The sequence below is a fragment of the Cygnus atratus genome, chromosome Z (assembly GCF_013377495.2).
Source record: "Cygnus atratus isolate AKBS03 ecotype Queensland, Australia chromosome Z, CAtr_DNAZoo_HiC_assembly, whole genome shotgun sequence".
Lineage (NCBI taxonomy): Eukaryota > Metazoa > Chordata > Aves > Anseriformes > Anatidae > Cygnus > Cygnus atratus.
Window position 1 is genome coordinate 61,439,069 of NC_066396.1, and position 18,591 is coordinate 61,457,659.

Below are 18,591 nucleotides of genomic sequence, written 5' to 3' on the forward strand. Positions count from 1 at the left end.
AAAACTCACCTGCTCACCACCTGACCTGAAAAAAGAATGAAGAGACAGGGAAAGTCTGTGCTCAGACTGCCAAGCATTTGCCCAGCTCCCAGGTGTGAAAGTACTATATGGCAAAACTTGGCTATTAATGTCCTTTGCCTCCCATATTAATGACTTGTAAAAATGCTTAGTATGTTCCTAGTATGATAGATCTTTCAGGTAGGTTGAAGAAGTCTGAGCCAGCCGCCTGGAGGCCCTTAGGGAGTCATGTGTGCTCCGACTAATGTCTGGCTCTGCGGAACCTCGCTCCACAGGGATATGGCAGCACACAGATATAATGTTTGCTATCAGTAATACCTGCAGATACTTGGAAGGATGGCTCAGCAGTATCATTTTGATTATTTTTTCCAACGCTAGTTGGCTATGTCTTTTCTGTGGCCAAAAGGTAAGGGAGGGAAGAGTCTTGGTTCCCCCAGCATCAAGCGCTGGCGATTACACTTCCTACGTGGATCTCCTCTGACATTCACATCCTGCCACCACAGGCACATAGCCTATGGAGGCTGGCCCAGGTCAGAGACCTCTCTGGAGGCTGCTTGGAGCTGAGAGCCTGGGGGCACGAGGTGCTCAGGGTGGGCACATCACAGTTTGAGTGTGCAGAAGTGCACATTTTGGTCACACATGGCAGCAGCAGCAGCTACTGTGTGCAGGGTGAGCCAGGCTGCTCAGCTTTCCTCAAGGTGTGACTGTCAAGCTACTCAGACAAAGGTTGACTCTACCATTTTAGAGCTAGAGTCCCCCAAGACCATTCCTTTCCACCTTCTCTGCCCTGCAGGAGGAGTAGTTGCCTGAACTGGTCTTGTCTTTCCTCGGGGAGCTAAGGAGCTTGGAGCTAAGAAAAGACCCATTTCTGAGGCAGTAGTACCTGCAGTCCGTCAGCTGCAGACAGAGGGATGCAGTCCTCAATTTCCTTGTAATGCAGTAGAGTTTACAAACCAAACTAAAGCATGGGACTACAGTTAAGAAAAATAAAAATGAAGGACTGGGGAAGGAAGGGGCAGGCTGTGGGAGGAATAAAGGAAAATCGGATGTGGTCAGAATGGTGGTTTGGAATAAAGTATGCCTACAATGTTACACATCAGCATTAGATATATTCATACAATTAAAATACCAAAAATAAAGCCCCAATAAACTACCAAGTAAACCAAATACCAAAATAAGAATACCATCTCCTTTGCCATGTTGGATTTCCAGTGCTGGTGTGGCTATCCCTTTTACTTGTGCAAATCTAACCTAAAAAGCCATCTGACACCAAAGTTCCCCTGTCACGTTGCACTTTATTCTGTCCACGCTTGGACATCTCTTCTGTTGCTTTATATACTCAGTGGAGGGAATCACTTGACTAATTAAGGGCTCAAAGAAGCCCTTAACCTAACTGTTTCAAAGATTCCTGTGAGCGTGCACACAGTTTATGTCAACTTTTTTGACTGTTATTTCTGCATTCAAGTTTCATCTTACTGACAAGACTTTTATCATCTGCAGCACCAGAGATACTACGAGGATGTGCCTATGGCCCTGAAGTGGACATGTGGTCTCTGGGGATTATCACCTACATTCTGTAAGTGCAGGCAGTGCCATGGGGTGCTATGCAGCTGGTTCCTTTGGTTTAAAATACAGCAACTGCATTTTTTTATGGCATTATATATGGGATGTGCTGTTGGAAAACAAACAGATGCTGAACTTGAGTTGTGATGTTCCTAATTTTGTTTAAGGAAGTCAAAAGCTAAAGGAGCATGGCAAAATACACAGGTGATGTATTTGATGAATATAATACTTCATCATGAATAGCAGCAAGGTCTGTGCAGAGTCATGGTGTTAATGTGAATGAACTGCAGTGAATGAACAGAATGAATGGATGCTGAAAGCAAAAGAAAAAAAATACAAATGTCAGTAAGTGTTGTACATTTTTTCCTCTTTCACAGAAACTATGAAATGTACCATTATTCTAAGTAACTTCTCAACTACAGACTGGGCAAAGAGAAGCTAAGGTGCATGCAGTAGTTTTGCAGTGCCTCTGAATATTGCCAAAGACACATTCCTCTGTGTCAGCCACATATGCTGCAGCAGCTTTTGGATGCAGCCTCAGGCTCAGGCTCAGCCCCATTGTAGCCAGCAGGCAGGGGACAGTCCTGGAGCTTGTCTTCAGATCAGTCTGATTGGTTAAATGATTAATGATGAAAAGGATGTGTTCCACCTCTTACAAAATACCCAGAGATTCATCTGACAAAGGGCTGTGAGCAATGCAGGCCATACATAAAGAGCTGAAATTTCAACTGCAGACCAAAATTTTCAGAGTTGTGTCTAAAGATAAGCATTTACAGCTGCATTTTAATATGGCTAGTCTTAATTCAGTTGGCAAGCATTGCAATTATTTTATTGCATAAATGGAATCTTTCAAAGGAAGATTTCTGAGAAGTGAAAATTGTGTCCATTGTACTGACACTTCTCTTTATGGCAGAATAAATAACTTCATTTATTCCCTTGCCAATACAGATGCTAAACTGGCTTGTATATGATACTTGTGGAATGCCTTCTGTAGGAAGAAAAAATAATTTTGCAGATATACATTAAAAATACAGAAGGTTTTCTATATTTAGGCCCATTTCTTTTTCTCCTTCTAGAATTCGCTAACTGTCCAGCAAGTACAGTGCATAATACAAATATTTTGTTTCTGTCTTTTGGAAAGACACAATTATATTTTTTTAGGGTTTATAGTAAAAGTACCTGTAATGGTATATAAGCACTCTAATGGAAGCACTAGAAAACATCTTCCGTACATCAGCTTCAAAAAATTCATGGCTCTCCTTTTGTGTCCCTTTAAATAATTGGATTCAGTATTCCTATAATACGCCAGAAAATACATGCATATAATAATGATGAATTTTGGAGGCCATGCTTTCCATTCTTGTCATGGTTTTGTTGCAGTTGTGTTATCTGCTCCTTTAAAAATGTGAATCTTTGCCTCAATGCATGGTTCAAGTCTGTAGAAGATCACACCTTAAATATTACCTGCTCTTACACCCAGTGGTCTGATAGTGCCAGCTTGGGTACCATCCCACTTACACTTTTATTTCAGCTCATATAGTTCATTTGTGTAAAAGTCCAAGGCTGAGTTTAGTGGGAGGGTGGGTCATTTGTGCAGGCAATCATTTCTCATCAGTTCTAGTGGCCCACACAAGAGAAATGGAGAGATTTGAGGTTTGCCACAGGGCTGTCACTGAGATGGGAGAGGTGCCTTTTGTTGTCCCTTTACAAGGATATATGAATTAAGGCATAGGCTTTCCTAGCTATTGAGCAATTGATGAATAGCTTTTCTGCTTGAAGTTGAGAGCCTTCTTTAAGCAGAACTTGCTTTCAAGTGTAGTCAAGCACCAACTGAGAACATATAGCAAATTCCTGTTTTAATATATGGAATGGTATTTGCTGTGTGCAGCCTTTCTAAATCTTATAGTTGTTCAGGACATGCTCCCAAGCCAAGTTAAACCTCTGCACTGGTGTGAACAAGCATGTAAGCTCCTGCTGTGCTTCCTCTTCCTGGTCTTCTCATCCTGCACCACTGAAATCCCATTTGACCTACAGGAAGAAGCCAGACAAAAAAAAAAAAAAAGGTACCAGTCTGTTGTACCTGACCATCTCTTCCATGTAGCCAGTGAATGCAAAGCTTTGCAGGTCAACTTTTCTGATAGGTTAGAAGCTGAGGCCAGATCGGCAGGCACATGAACAGTAACTAATTCATTAATCCTGCAGCCTAAAGGACAATATTGCATGTCCCATCCTCATATTTTAGCAGATGGGATGCAGATGTGTACAATACAAAAATGTCTTGTTGATTATGCCTCCCCTCCCAACAGAACAGATGTAAGAGTTAACTACCGTGCTACAGAAGACATGCATATAAAACTCCATCTTCTCACTAATACAAAGCTGACTTACCAGGTGACTAAAAAACTTTGACACATACTTGACAGAAAAAATTATTCCTGCTGCTAACTGTCATAATTCCAGGGAAGCCACACTTATAGTTTTAATAGCGCAGAGGAGCAGTCCTTTTGTATTCTCACAACAGGTTGGAAATACTACTGTGCATTCAAGATGCAGTTAGCAGTCAACAAATATGTAGGTTTCACCTGTAGTCAAAATTGCATGAATTTCATTAAAGATATTTTTTACAAATGGATTTAAAAGGGCACAAAACACTGTCTGGTAATGTGTAATTGATTTTGAACCTGTTTACATTGACTTTTCTTTATTTTGTTGGTAAATGATTTAAAATGAATCAGCATAATGCTATTTTAAATGAGAGCAACCCTGTTGGGTTTTACCGTAGTTTAATTTATCTAATTTGAAATCACACCTATAGTTTTACTGATCTAATGGGACGTATAGTGAAAAATCTGTCTGCTGAAATGGAAGTTTTTTGGAGGGTGAAAGTGTATCTACAGAAATTGTTAACTGTTAAGACAACAGTAGCTAATAGTAGTGAGTAATGATGAAAATATTTTTAAGTGTAAATAGAGAATCACTTAGAAGTCATCCAGCACAGTGAGAGCAAGCCTTAAGCATGGTCTCACTACATGTAATCAGTTACCTGGTAACCAGAGGCTAATTTTGGCTGAAGCAGTTGTGGCCTAAGGACTCTGCTCAGCAGAGGTGCTCCCTGGGGAAAGGAGATGACCTGGAACAAGCTCTGAAATGGTGCCGAGAGGCAAACGGGAGGGAAGGGGCAGGGTAACCATGACCAGCTCCCACCTACCAAAGTATAGTATTTGTAGGCTGGATCCTCGTATTATAATCCGTCTCTACCGGACTTGGAGATGAATAATGCACCTGGAATGTGCTCGCAGGGCAGGATTTTTCCTCTGCAATGGTGCAGTGATGCAGCTGTTCAGGCTGCACATCACTCTCTAAAAAACATTTGTTGCTTGACCATCTGTCTCCTTTTTCAGGAATGTAAGCACACTGACTGGCTTTAAAAATAATAATAATAAATAAATAAAAAGAAGTCAAAATGCAAGGTTACATTTACTAGATTTGTTGTCATCTTGTTCTTTTCAGTTTGCTATCATCCTCTTGTTGCTTGTTGCATTTTCTGGAGACAGAGTAGAAGATAGGGTAGTAGAAGATACAGCTTTTTTGTAGCTCAGATAACTTACTGCTTGAATAAGAAATTCACTTTAAAACATCTGATTATGTGTGTAAACATGATTAAAGTGCAATGAAGTGCAAAAATGACATTATATAAGTAGAACCACTTCTATTAGTTTGCCTTCCCCAGGGTCAGCAATGTGGATCTGTCAGGATATGTATTATTCTATATATTCATAAATACATTCATTAGTGAGGTTACAAAACTTCCTGATAATACTTAGGTTACCCAGGTAAAGATGAAAGCTGATGATGAAAAGCTGCTAAAGGATTTTGTGTTGCCGAGTGCCTAGGTGATAGGATGAAAGAACGTACAGTGATGAACATAATCAAAAAACAGTACTGACTTGACATAGAAAAGCTTCTAACTTCACAGGAAAATGAAGGCTAATTCTGTCTTCTCAGAGAGCACATAGAGGGATTCTGATAATTGCTCTCTGAACGTGCTAATTCTCTGCTTGTAAACATTCCAAACAACGGGTCTAAGGTCAGGAGTTGTTAGGAAAGAAAGAGAGATTAAAATCTAAAGTGTTCATCAAAAGTTTTCTAATATGCAAGTCCACAGTGTGCCCATGCTGAGTAGTATACGCACCCACTTCAAAAACACTCAGAGCTGGTGAATACAGAAGAGGGCAGGAAAGAGCAAAGGCTTCAGGCTGAGCAATGACTAATTGTCATGATCAGCAGTTTGCAGTTTTCCTCCAGAACAATCACAGGGGTCGCTGAATGAAAGCTCCAGAAGCAGACTGCCACCAAGGTGTGCAGCTGGCCCTGGTGCACCCATCTGCAAGATGTTGTGGGTGCTGCAACTTTGCAGCGGTTCAAAAAGTGATGGGAAAAGCTCAGGAGATGAAAGAACCAAGGAAGTCTATTTGGTACAAAAACATCAGTTTCAGTTAAAGAAGTCCGTGAGCCTTGAATCACAGTTTTTCTGCTCCTCCCTAGTTGTCTGATTTTAGCTAGTCAGAGGCTGAAATACTTAATGAATGGTCTGACGTTGTATGGCTGCCCTTGTGTTACGCTCCTATATTAATAGTTCCAATTACAGGTATGTGACAATGGAAAATAATCACTTTGATCAGCCTTGACCAGTATTTGCGAGTTATTACAACCACACCTTGGTTTGCTCTGTCATAGAAATTGTGTGCAAAGTTCATGTGCACATCCAGGTCTGTTTTCCAAAGCGGTGTTCAGATCATGACGTACCAGGGACCAAGGCCAAGTAATGCTTGATGAACTTCTCTCTCTTTTATCCTTGCAGACTCTGTGGCTTTGAACCATTTTATGATGAAAGGGGAGATCAGTACATGTTTAAGAGAATCCTGAACTGTGAATATGACTTTGTGTCCCCCTGGTGGGATGATGTGTCTCTGAATGCCAAGGATTTAGTAAGTAAAACAAAAACGAGAGTGCAATACCTTTGCTAATATATATTTTATTAGTATCACTTCCAATGATAAAGAGAGTGCATTTTGGGGTGGGGTGAGGGGAAGAACAGGTGGTTAATTAATTGCTTATGTGGCTCCTTGCTTTTCTTCTTATCTTTGGTTAATTATAGTGCTGTAAAATATCCCTTGGTAGCCCAGTCCTGTAATTTTACAAGGTACTGAGCACTCAAAACAGTGGATATTGCAGTCCATCCGTGAACAAAGCCACAGATTGTTGGTGATCAAAACTGCATTCATCTATGCCTGGCTTTGACTCTTGGTCTTGAGACGTTTCATTGTTCTGTTTTTGCAGGGCATGCACCTTCAGGGGAATGTAGAAACAGACCCTATATCTTGTGCAGTTTTCAAGTCAGAACTTCAGAAGAGGAATATAAAAAGATGATAAAAAGTGATGTGGCATTCCGTCCGTCCCTCCTCCCGCCCCCTCCCCCCCCCCCCACCCCCATTTTGCTGGCAGCATTTTTCTGTCTATTTAAACACTTTCTCAGTAGATGAGGAGATGTTACTGTTAAGTATGGTTCATTAGTGAAACATAAGGGCTGACATGCTACCTGTGCTGTATTTGTTTATCCAGTAAAATACTGGATGAAGTAAATTGGATCCAGGGGTATGTCTGTAGTGCTGTGTTTCCCGCTCTTGTGTTTGGTGAGTTGCAGTTCTCCTGATCACAACAGCAGAAACAGTGGCATAGGTAGCATTAGTTTCAGAGTGGACTAAGAGAGAAATACTTATACAGTACTTTCCAGTTCATGTTTATACAAGGTTATGCAGTGACTGAATGAAACACTTGATTTTTGATGTGACTGCATGGTACAATTCTGCACATGAAATAAGGTTAACAGTCTTGTGTATTTTATCTTTGTGATGCAGGTTAAAAAGTTAATTGTTTTAGACCCCAAGAAACGCCTCACAACTCTACAGGCTTTGCAGCACCCATGGGTCACAGGAAAGGCAGCAAATTTTGCACATATGGACAATGCACAAAAGAAACTCCAAGAATTCAATGCCCGGCGTAAACTTAAGGCAAGTCTCTGGACATAGTTTCTGTTTTGGCTATGAAAGTGCGCAGTAAAATCAATAGCTTACAGAGGCCTTGCAGACTTTCCAGAACAATGTCCTTGTGGTTGTATGGAAGCGTTTTATTTAAGATAACTGATGTAGGTGGAAAACATGAAGATGATTTCATCAATGTCTGCAAACAGACAAATAAAATATGACATTGACTGAAAACTCTGCACAGACAAAACTGCTGAGAATGTACACAGATGTCCCAAAATCTCTCCCTCCCTTCCTACGTACATGCATGCATACATACATACATGCATGTATATACATCCTGTTTAGTGCTGTTTGCTGCACCCTTGGAGTGCTTACCAGAAAGAACAAAATTCCGAGTACTTTCTTAGCAAGATATACATCCATAAATCTGGAAAGTATTTAGCCTACTGCAGAAGCTTTTGATATGTAAGCTACCCACAGTAGAAATATATACATATAGTATAGAAATATAGAGAGATAATATAGAAATACTTATCAATATGAAACAGGAAGTTAAGCCATCCCGCTGTATGATCTAAAGCCAGCATTTTCGACACCTTGGGCTGTGATTAGTAGGCCCAAAATATGCATTAGCAAGTACCTCCGAGAACAAATGTGGAATTATTTATCTGGAAATTAAGTGTTGTAAGGCAAGACTGCAGGCAGGACCTGCAGTGAGCATTCCATTAGATTTTGTGTCACCAAATTGCTGTTTTACAATCTAATCCATTTATCTGCCTTGGTAGGACGCAGGGAAAAAAGTAAGGTGTAAATTGCAGGTGGTTGGGCACCTAACTGATATAATGTCAGGAAACTTCCTTTTTCCCTGGTCCCTTCTTCAGTTGTTCAAGATTTGTGTCTTCTTAGAAGGCTACTTCAGCACAGAAATCGTTCCCAATAGTTACAGTGAAACTGCCTTTGTAGCCCTAGGGAACAAGAGTTAAAAGCATCTTGTCTGTGAACTTTACAGTCTCATGCAAAACCAAATTCACAAAGAAATTACCCTTAATTTTGTTTTTGATCTGTTTTTTTTTTTCAGTGTTATTAGGGAACTGTGACAGAGAATCTCTACAGGGCAAAGAAAAAAGTTTTGTCATTTATGAAGTTCTTGGACATGGTAGATATAATTCAGTGATGCTTTGCCCCTGCAGAACCGGCTAAGTGTGTCTATTAACATTGCTCCCTTCCAAAAGATTTCTATAGCCTTACAGCAGGATTGCTGTGAATTCATTGAAGAAGCCGTATAATGTTGTTACATCAAAATGATTTAAGAGCACTGAGCAAAGTCATAAAATTCATTATTTCTGAATGAGCTGTTATATTACCTGCCCAGGAGGTCACAAAGAACCGTGTGCCTTTTTTGCATGTTTTGGTATTGATTCTCTCTATATTCTTACACCTTTGATCACTAGCTTGATTTTCTGAAGTTCAGTCTATTTATACCAATTTAGTCAACAAACTTATACCTCTGTGTTTAAAAGCTGTTGCTTTTTATGAACTTATTTTTCATTTTTTTTCTGTCAAAGGCTAAATGACCAATTCTGTAATTATTAATTAAAAATAATTTATTGAAGTTTGCAGTTATTGTACAGTTACAAGTTTTATACCTACATACGTATAAAATGAACCATAGATTTGTAGATAATTAATTCTTGTTCATGAAAACAAGAACAAAGAAGAAAAACAGGCAGTGAATAAAAACTATGTATTTTGTTAATAATATAAGAATAATACAAAATTACACTCTCTGTCCCAGCATATGAGACCAGTTACAGGCTTTTCTTTAAATAAAGGAATATGTTACAGAATAATTCTAAAGCTCTCAGTGATGATTTGGTTTTTTATAGATTTGTTGAATTTTTTTTTTCATAAACATTTACATGCCTAGTGAGAGTAAATGACATTAAAAGTATCTTTATACATTCAAATATCAAGTGGCTTGTTCTGTTTGTAACTTGTTTTCTGAAATGCTCTCACCATTTAATATAGATACCTGTGATTTTCCTTTAAGAGGTCTAGAATCCCACCTTCAAAATTCTTGCCACTTTTATTGACTCATTTTGACTTCATATTCTGATGATGATTCTTCACTGACGCCAACTTTTATATAACCTGCTTTTTCATTAGCATCTTTTTTTGTCTGTTTGCTTGTTTTTGTTTGTTTGTTTGTTTGTTTGTTGCATGTTCACCTCTACAAAACCATCCACAAATACATATAATCCTTCTCATCCCTTCCTTCCGCCCCCTCTTCTGTGATGCCTATGCAAACAGCCACCTAGGTCAAAAAGAGCTAGAGTTGTCATACACAGAGATAGTGTTTCTTCTTTCTTTCATATGTTTTTTTGTTTTTTGTTTTTGTTTTTCTGGCAATAAAGGCAAGGGCTAAGAAAACTGTCTTTATGTGTGTCCTCCCTTTTTGATGTTTTTGACATTTTATACACCATGAGAGCCTGTCCCCAAAATTTACTTCTTTGTATATGTCTATAAATATATATATGTGTGTATACATATATATGTGTGCATATGTGTACGCTTAGACCTATGGGCAGTTGCCCATATGCCATCCACTGGTGTGCTTGGCATATGCAGTAGTGATAAATTGTTTCCCTTGAATAATCAATGGTAATAAATTTATTGGTAAGATGGAAAAGAACTCTGTTTTTGCCATCTAACTTCAGAGCAGGAGGTCTGAAGTAGTTTTTAAAAATAACGCCACATGTGCAGATGAAATAAAATTCCTGTTCATGTTGGTGAACTTTGTAACCTTATGAAAACAGCTCTTTTAAACCTCAGTCCAGTATTTCAGATGCTCTTCTAAATCTGACTGAGCCCATGCAGATATCTGGATGATGTTACCATGAACAGCAAGCACCATAATGTTCCCCAGCACCTTGATGCTAAGGCTATAATGCTGGCAGGCTGTGTCCTTTAAGGAATGCTTGTTTGATCCTCTCTTTCTCAGGCTGCAGTAAAAGCTGTTGTGGCATCGACTCGCCTTGGCAGCGCCAGCAGTCACAGCACTCATGACAGCAACAAGCCCAGTCGTAACCCATCTCCTGTCCATGACGGCAAACCTGAAAAGAAACCCACTCAGGAAGCAGAAGCAGCTCCAGAAGAAATGTCTTAGGTCAATGCGCTTCCTTGTTTCAGCTGAGATCTGTCATTTCATACACCAACTAACTTGTCATTCAGCAAGAGAGATTCGTAAGCTTGGCCTCTCTGGTTCTGCTTTGGGGTGCCAAACGCACTGGCTGGTGATTCTACCTTCAATGCATGTGACTGCTTATGAAAATAGTAAACTGTTCCATAAGGCATGTCATGGAAACAGTGTTATTTGCGGTAATACTGGCAGGTGAAAACATGGGAATGAATAACTACCTACCATAATGCGTATACTCCATATACATCTATACAGTGTTTCTAGATGGCGTTTGAAACAAATACTATTTAATTCAGTTTTACGGAAGTAGGTGTCTTCTGTATGTCATGACTTCCTTTGAACTGCTTCCTTCCAGATTCATAGTCCTGCAGTAGACAAAATGTAAGGAAATACCAAACAAATAGCTTTTAAAAATAATGTATGTATGAAATAATGCTTTTTACCTGTAAAGTTAAGAAAAAAAAATGTTTGGGGATTTATATGCAAGAAACATTCCACTACTTCTGGGAAGAAATTGAAATGTTAGTTCCACTGGGCATGAAAATGTACATTCCTCAAGCTTGTTTTGAGAATGCCTTACTCTGACTTTTCCTGTTTATATACAGCATTTTAATGACAACCAAAATTACTCAGACTTCTGCTATCTCATTCTCTAGTAAACTGTTAGCCAAACAAAATGACAGAAGAATAGGGGATTAGAGTAAATGCAAATTTTTTGAATGCCGTTGTATTTACTCATGTATTTCTAAACTGTGCAGCTAGAAAACGTTTTTATAGGGCCTAAGGGAATAATCTGCAATTACACAAGTTTTAAATGCTTGAAGGAAGCTATTCCACAACATGATGATTTTGCTCTGGGGAAACACTCTTATAGAAGGTCTGGGAGACAGTGGTGTAATCTGGCTGCTTCCTAGGTAGTTTAACCTCATGAGTAACCCGTCTCACTTATCAGCACATTTAGTTCAGATTTTCCCGACAAAGGGCCCCTTCCGCAAAATGATCCACCAGCACAGATCTTGCATCCACCTAGAGCTCCTGTGTCTGAAGTTACAAGCCATGTGCATGGATCAGCTTGTGAAATTAGGATCAGGCTCTTCAGCTGTCTTGGTCTTTTTTTTGAATGTGATTGATAGGAACTGAGAAACTATCAAGAATCAGTATGTATGACCGTTTACACTTCTTTGTTATCATTTTGATAGCATGGGGATTTCATAATGTTATTGATGTATTACAGAAATTGCAAAAAGAATCTGATATACAACAATGTCGTTTGTGTTTGTTAAACTTTTTAATGATGATAGTTACCTAAAACCCTTACATGCTCAACATTCCTCTTTTGCTTTGTTTTTATTTTAAGTTAGGCCTTGCACAACTTGCTTTCAAAAATATATTGGCTACCAAAAATAGTCACTGATAAAATATTCTAATATTCAGTAGCTACATTTCCTGATGAAATTAAAATAAAAGGTACAAGGATGTTACTCACATGGTAGGTTTTCTAAATAAAATGTAATTTAGCTTAGCACAAGAAGGAAGAGATAAGATGCTGTCTTTGAAGGTATGGATGCGTGCTAATGAATGTACTGTACTTGATATTTATTCCCATTTCCATTTCTTAAAGCGCTTTGAAATTGTACAAAAAGATTTGCTAATTGAGTGAGGTTGAAATTTAAAGTACATGCATCCAGCCTTTCCCTAGGTGATGGCACACTTTGAGGCAGTACAGGGCCATCAGCTGGAGAGGCTGGTGAGGGCCAGGCAGCTGTTAAAGTCATGCTGAGGACTCTGCCTGATTTTATTGTTCTCACTGTGAGCAGGGCAACAAGACACATTTGCAGATTTTCCCTTGGAAAAAAATTCTGTAGGAATAACCACTTTGGAGAAGGTGATGGGTTCATCCATCTGCCTCACTTTTTACTGTCTTTCTTATCTGCTGCAAAGGGACTGCAGGACTAATGCATTTCTCAGCCACAGGTCTCCTCCCTCACTTACAGCCTTGGAGGCATCCGAGTTGGGTCAGTGAGGGGGGTTAGATTTTTTTAATGTTTCATCCTTCAGTGGGGATAGTTGCTTCTGATCATTGCACACCTATCAATGCTTGAGCAGAAATATCTTCATCTGAAACATGGTGTGTCTGAGATGAAAAGTAATATAGTCCTAGCTGAGTCTTAAATGTATGTGCTGCTAAATTATACCATGGTGTATCATAACTATGAACCAGCTCCGTGCAACTAGAGACCGCTCTGTGAAAGCATGATCTTGGCGGCAGCTCAGTCTTGCGCATGAAGGCTCTGGGGCTTAAAATGGTTTTGCTTAGTTTTCTTTCATTATGTTCACTTTGAAACAATCAGGATGTCTGTGCTGAAGGAATTACCAATATGTGACTCAGGAAAATAGCATGCCTGGTATGACAATACTGCGCAGAAGGAACAGCAGCACCAGGGTGTATGCACTTAACTGAAGAAGGAAATGTTATGTGCATTGGTTTTGTCTGGAAAATCACACCCCATAATTCAGACTTGGGAGTGCAATGCCAGCGCTGTGTGATATTGTGGATAAAAAATACAAACACACCCTAAAGCTATTGGAGGCAGGCCAGTTCCACATCTGCAGTTATAAACTAGGTAAAAAATTAATAATGTTCTTTTCTGTTGAAACCCTAAGCTTTACATTTTTTAAGTGTTCAGTGTATCAGCAGAGTTCTTCAGGTACAAAAGGGAGAACCTTGCCATCTTCCTGAAATATCTGAACTTAGAAAAACTTTTCCTCTAGATGGAGATTGTAGTATTAGACAATTGAAAGCTAAAATTTGAGAGTTAGACTGAGGAGCTGACAGCTGTTAAACTGACAGTGATTTCCTGCCTTTGCACAAGAAAAGGGTTTTTTACAAGCTCAGAAAGATTCATTCTGAAACGGTAACAGATTTCCTATCCTTTTGAATACTTTGTGATTTTGCTGATGACAAGGTAAATTGCACTGCATCAGCCCAGTGCTGTCTTGTTAGCTGGAGTTTGTATTTGGCATTGTGCAAGTGTTCTGTAAAGCTGCAGGCACACCATAATCAAACTTTTGAATGCAAAAGACCATAAGAGCAGAAGTTTGATCCAACATGCCCTTCAGAAGATGGGCAGTAACAGTTCAGTTCCTGCGAGTGAGCTGGCTGTCGGGCATGTGAAGGTGAGTGACTGAGCATCCCCTTTGCAAGGACCCGTGTCTTGGTGAATAAAGCAAAGTGCTATGAAAAGCCATGTGGTGCTAGAGTAGGATGAATATGGCAACCAAAATGTTTTGAAAAAGGGTCTTAGGCTAGCAGGAGCAGGCAGTCACAGGCTGGTGGGAGCTGTGGCTCAGCATTTGTTGAGTAAGGATCTGTCTCCTGCCGCTCCTGCTGCCAGTGAGGCATGGATGTGTCTGGAAGTCACAGGGAAGTGAGGACACCTCCACAGTTATCACAGAATCACAGAACCATTTCCAGGTTGGAAAAGACCTCTAAGATCACCTAGTCCAACCTAGCACTGACACGTCTGCCAGTAAACCAAGTTTCTAAATTCTTACATCTACATGTTTCTTGAAGACCTCCAGGGATGTTCCCTGGGGAGCCTGTTCCAATGCTGCACAACTCTTTTAGTAAAGACATTTCTCCAGCAGGGAGAGGGAAGAAGGTGTTAAAAGCTGTCAGTGTCCAACTTAGCAGATGGATAGCAGTATTTGCTAAGCAGCAAGTACAGGAGGACTCTAGAAAATACACACATTTCCAAAAAAAGAGTGGCAACTGCCCCTCAGCTCCTATGCACATCCTGGGGCATGCTGTTGGCAGAGTCCTGCCATGCAGCCCACTGTTCTTTCAAGAGAATGATGTGGAAATATGGGTGGAGGACTCGCAGCAGATCCTTGCACAGTGCCCTGTGTATTGCCTGCTTCCAGAGGGACGGACACTCACAAGTCTCGGCACAGTGCCCTGGCTCCTGGCTTGTGCAAACGTTATGTATATTTCTTGACAAATAATTCAGTTTTGTGTGGCTGACTCCACTTGTTGCTGCTCAGGTTACTGGAGTGCAGCTTATGTAGGTATGGCATTTAAATAATAAACATACCTTTTGTATATGGGAGCAATGTAGGGATGCTGCTGACCAAGCAGGATGCACAGCTGAACCTAGAGCACAGTGGCAGTGATACAAGAAAGTCCTGAAGATACCAAAGGTAACCAAGAGACAGCCCAGAACATCCTTAAAGCTACTTTACAAAACAATAATAGCTCAAAGAATGTCCTTTCCTCCCCTTTAGAGTCATTCTGGTTAGATCATACAACCGCAGTGGTGAAAGATAATTCTGCTGTTGTATAAAGAATATTTGTTTCCCAGCTAAGCCTCTACACAATACTGCATTGTATTGAACAAAAGTCGTTAGCCATGTTGGAAAATAAGAAGTGTGATAAGAATCTAAGAAGAGAAAAATAGGAATAAAATAAATACCTGGTCTAGTTATCTCTGGAATGTAAGGATATTGGTTCCAGAACATGTATAAATTTCTACTTACAAGACTGTACATTCTCCACATAAGCAAAATTTTGCTTTATGCCTGGGAGTTAAAACTTCTGGCCAGAGTAATTCAATGAAGATCAATGGAGGGTCATTACAAACACAGAGTGTAACCTTTGCAACATGAATCCTCTAATGTAAGGATGTAACAATGTACGTGTATACGATTAAAAATCCTGCAAAACAACAACAATGAAAACCTGCTTTGCATGATCTTCATCCCCTCCAGAGTGGAACAGAGAACAAAAACACAGTCATTGTGGGAAGGCATTCAGATCTTGTTGGGATAGGCATAGCACATAAGCAGGAACAGAACAAAATAGTCACAGTGGCCCAATTCTGAATTTATCAATAAAATTAAATTTATAGGTTTATATATATAAATATATACATATGTGTACTCACAACTGTGTAAAGTTGTTGAAAGAGGCAGAGACTGCCGAAGAGTCTTTGAGACCCATGTCTGCATTAGCAGCTGCAGTAACTTTCTAAGTCATCTTCTGCCATCTGCCAGCATTGCTCAGCTGGAACTGAAACCATAGTGTTTCACATTCCTATATACATGGATTATGTCTGGATGAAATTCAGTGTAATGGACATCAATGTACGAAAGATTAATAAATACAGTGGAACAGAGTTTTCCCCAGCTCTGGCCCCTTTCTACCAAGACACAGCTGGGAAAAGAGTTCTTCAGTGTCCTCATCCCCTCACAAGCCAAGGACACAGGGGGAAGTGGGGTGACAACACCAGCACAGCATTTTGTGGTGGGTGAGAGCCGCCCTGAACGGCACTAGAAGCCCCTGCCCAGCTGTGCTCCATCCACAGCACGTCTGAGCAGGAATGAGAATCTAACCCTTAACTTGTACACCAGGAAGACATTTATTGTCCAAAGGGCGTTAAGCACCATGTGTTTGCTCCTATTAAATAGCAGAGAGGTCCTCCTGTAATGAAAAGCAACCACTGCTTTTTTCTGCCTGCCTGAGATGCAGCACTGCAGAGTGTTATACGCCGATACGTAGAGAGCAAAGCTTAAAAGAAAAGGCTCTTTTGTGTTTTTCCACTAGAAACCCTGGTTTCAAGAACTGGTGACATGCATTCAGGGCCAGATATCTTGTTGTTTTTCTTCCCCTCTAAGCTCCATCCTCTTTCCTGGCCACTGACCCCGCAGGGCTCCCAGGAAGTGCTGCCAGCTGCCAGCCAGTGGGCAAGGAGCATCTGACACTTGGCAAGTTTCAGACACGCTGTCCTGACAAACCCGCCGTGGCCCTTGGGTCTGTCAGATGGTTTTGCTCTTCCTCTTTCAGTTGATTGTACTCCAAAAAGTCTGGGTCCACTGCTGAAGTACGAACGTATTCCCATATGAGCTGTCCTTGGTGTGATCAGTTGTTGCCAGCCTGTACCCAGGTGGGGTGCGGGTGGTGTCTCCTCTTCCTCCCCATTTCCTAGAGTCACGCTGCTTTCTGGCGCCTTCTGTTTCCTTTCTCAGAAGCATATACCTGGCTGACAGAAATAGCACAAAGCTGTGCAACAGATGCCAGAGCCAGCAAAGAATTCAGCAACTTGTGTTAGTTTCTAAACAGAAGACAAAGGCACCTGGTTTGCCTCAGATGTTTTGGGGCTGCCAGCTGGTAACACTGAGGGAGTGAGGGGCTAAGAGCAATGTGACATGAGAACAACAGCAGGCCAGGTGTTGCTCCTGATCACCAGGAACCTGCTTCATCAACTGCATCTTCCTCCTTCCATGGAGAAGATGTGGCTTCAGCCATCCCAAAGAAACACATACTCAGGAACTCTGAAAAATATCACTTGTGCTATGAGCAATGTTCTTCTTAATATCATGTAATTAATATCAGTTGATATACATATAATGGTATCCTACTTTATGCAGCATTGACACTTAAGAGTGCTGGCAGAAGAAACAGCAAAGTCCATTCGTAACACTCAGTCCTCATTGTTGTCTATAAATAATACAACACTTCAGAATCAATCACTGCACCTACATAGGTACACATGGGGAAAGTCAATCAAACAGAGAGAAAAAAATGTAATTTTTATCCCTATTTTGGGAGGATCTAAGATGGCTCTCCTAAGTGGAATTAGCATGTCTTAGACTTCAGGCAGTTATTCTGGTAGCTCAAAAGGTGAGGCAAGCCCTTGGGTATGGTTTATAGCTGTAAATGGCATGTGATCTCTCCCAGAGATAATATGCTCCAGTAGCCACTGAGTCATATTTATTCATCCACAGAACCATGCATAGAGCTCTGCTTTATCATAACTGCCCTTGGTATCATCTGCCATGTCCTTTAGAGCTACTACTGCCAGGAAAAAAAAAAAAAAAAAAAAAAAAAACAAAACATTTTTTGTTAATCATCTAAGAAATTTAAAATAGCACCAAGTCAACAGTAGTTAATCAAAGTCGCCTTGACATTGCTGCCCCATGAGAGCTTGTTTTCTGACCCCTTCCAAAGCAATAGTCTTGGGCTGCGTTGAGGCAATGTTGTTTTAATCCTGCCCAAGGTTGTCTCTCTGCACACCAGACAAACTAGAGGAGCTGTAGACTTTGCAAATGTCCAGTGAGCAAATTACCAGTTTAAGCCATACCTAACTAAACAAACAGGATGTATGAAGGGTAAAAATTCATGGTTGTTGAAGAGACGCATATCTGAAACACTGCTGTGAAAGTCCATCTTACACTTCTACTTGATGTTAACCAAAATGAGTCAGCCGATTTATATCAGTTGGCCTAGTCACAGCAATAAAGGCACCCATGTGATAATATCTTTACAGATTAATGCATAATGTTTACAGACAATAACCACAAAACCCTCCAAATACTAGTTCCAAGAAGCTGTATTGCACTATGAGAAATTGTAAGCACCATACCTATAGAAACCCAAGGGAAAAAGAAAAAAGAAAAGAAAACCAAGGCATAATTTTGTCACTTGCAAATGCTAACTCTCCATAAACAAGCACAACCACCCCCACAAATCCCTAAGTACCACCAATCAATGATTTCCCACAATAGAAACACCAGAGGATTTTGCTACCAAGTGCACCAAAGAGAGTTCCTCTTTAGTGTTGTCTGAACAAGGAAAAAGGGGAAATGTATCTCTAAGTCCGTTTCTATTTTTTCAGACCTCACAATCAGCCATGTGTACGAAAGTAGAGCAAATAAATCTAGGTGGAAAATTCTCACCCCTGACCCCACTTCTTTTCATTAGTAAGA

The 18,591-nt window shown here is 40.3% G+C and overlaps 1 protein-coding gene across 3 annotated transcripts in view; it reads left to right on the plus strand.

The window, feature by feature from the left end:
• The window catches only part of CAMK4 (calcium/calmodulin dependent protein kinase IV), a 155,505-nt gene extending 144,044 nt beyond the window's left edge, over nucleotides 1-11,461 (plus strand). For 2 of the 3 annotated variants that reach the window (XM_035562630.2, XM_035562629.2), the window contains 4 exons: nucleotides 1,519-1,594; nucleotides 6,443-6,569; nucleotides 7,500-7,652; nucleotides 10,630-11,461. In XM_035562630.2, coding sequence (XP_035418523.1) covers nucleotides 1,519-1,594; nucleotides 6,443-6,569; nucleotides 7,500-7,652; nucleotides 10,630-10,794 — 521 coding nt within the window. In that variant the 3' untranslated portion in view covers nucleotides 10,795-11,461. Of the gene's footprint in view, nucleotides 1-1,518; nucleotides 1,595-6,442; nucleotides 6,570-7,499; nucleotides 7,653-8,706; nucleotides 10,609-10,629 lie in introns of those variants that run through there. The other variant, XM_035562631.2, reaches the window with a different exon arrangement.
• The last annotated feature ends 7,130 nt before the right edge of the window (nucleotides 11,462-18,591 follow it).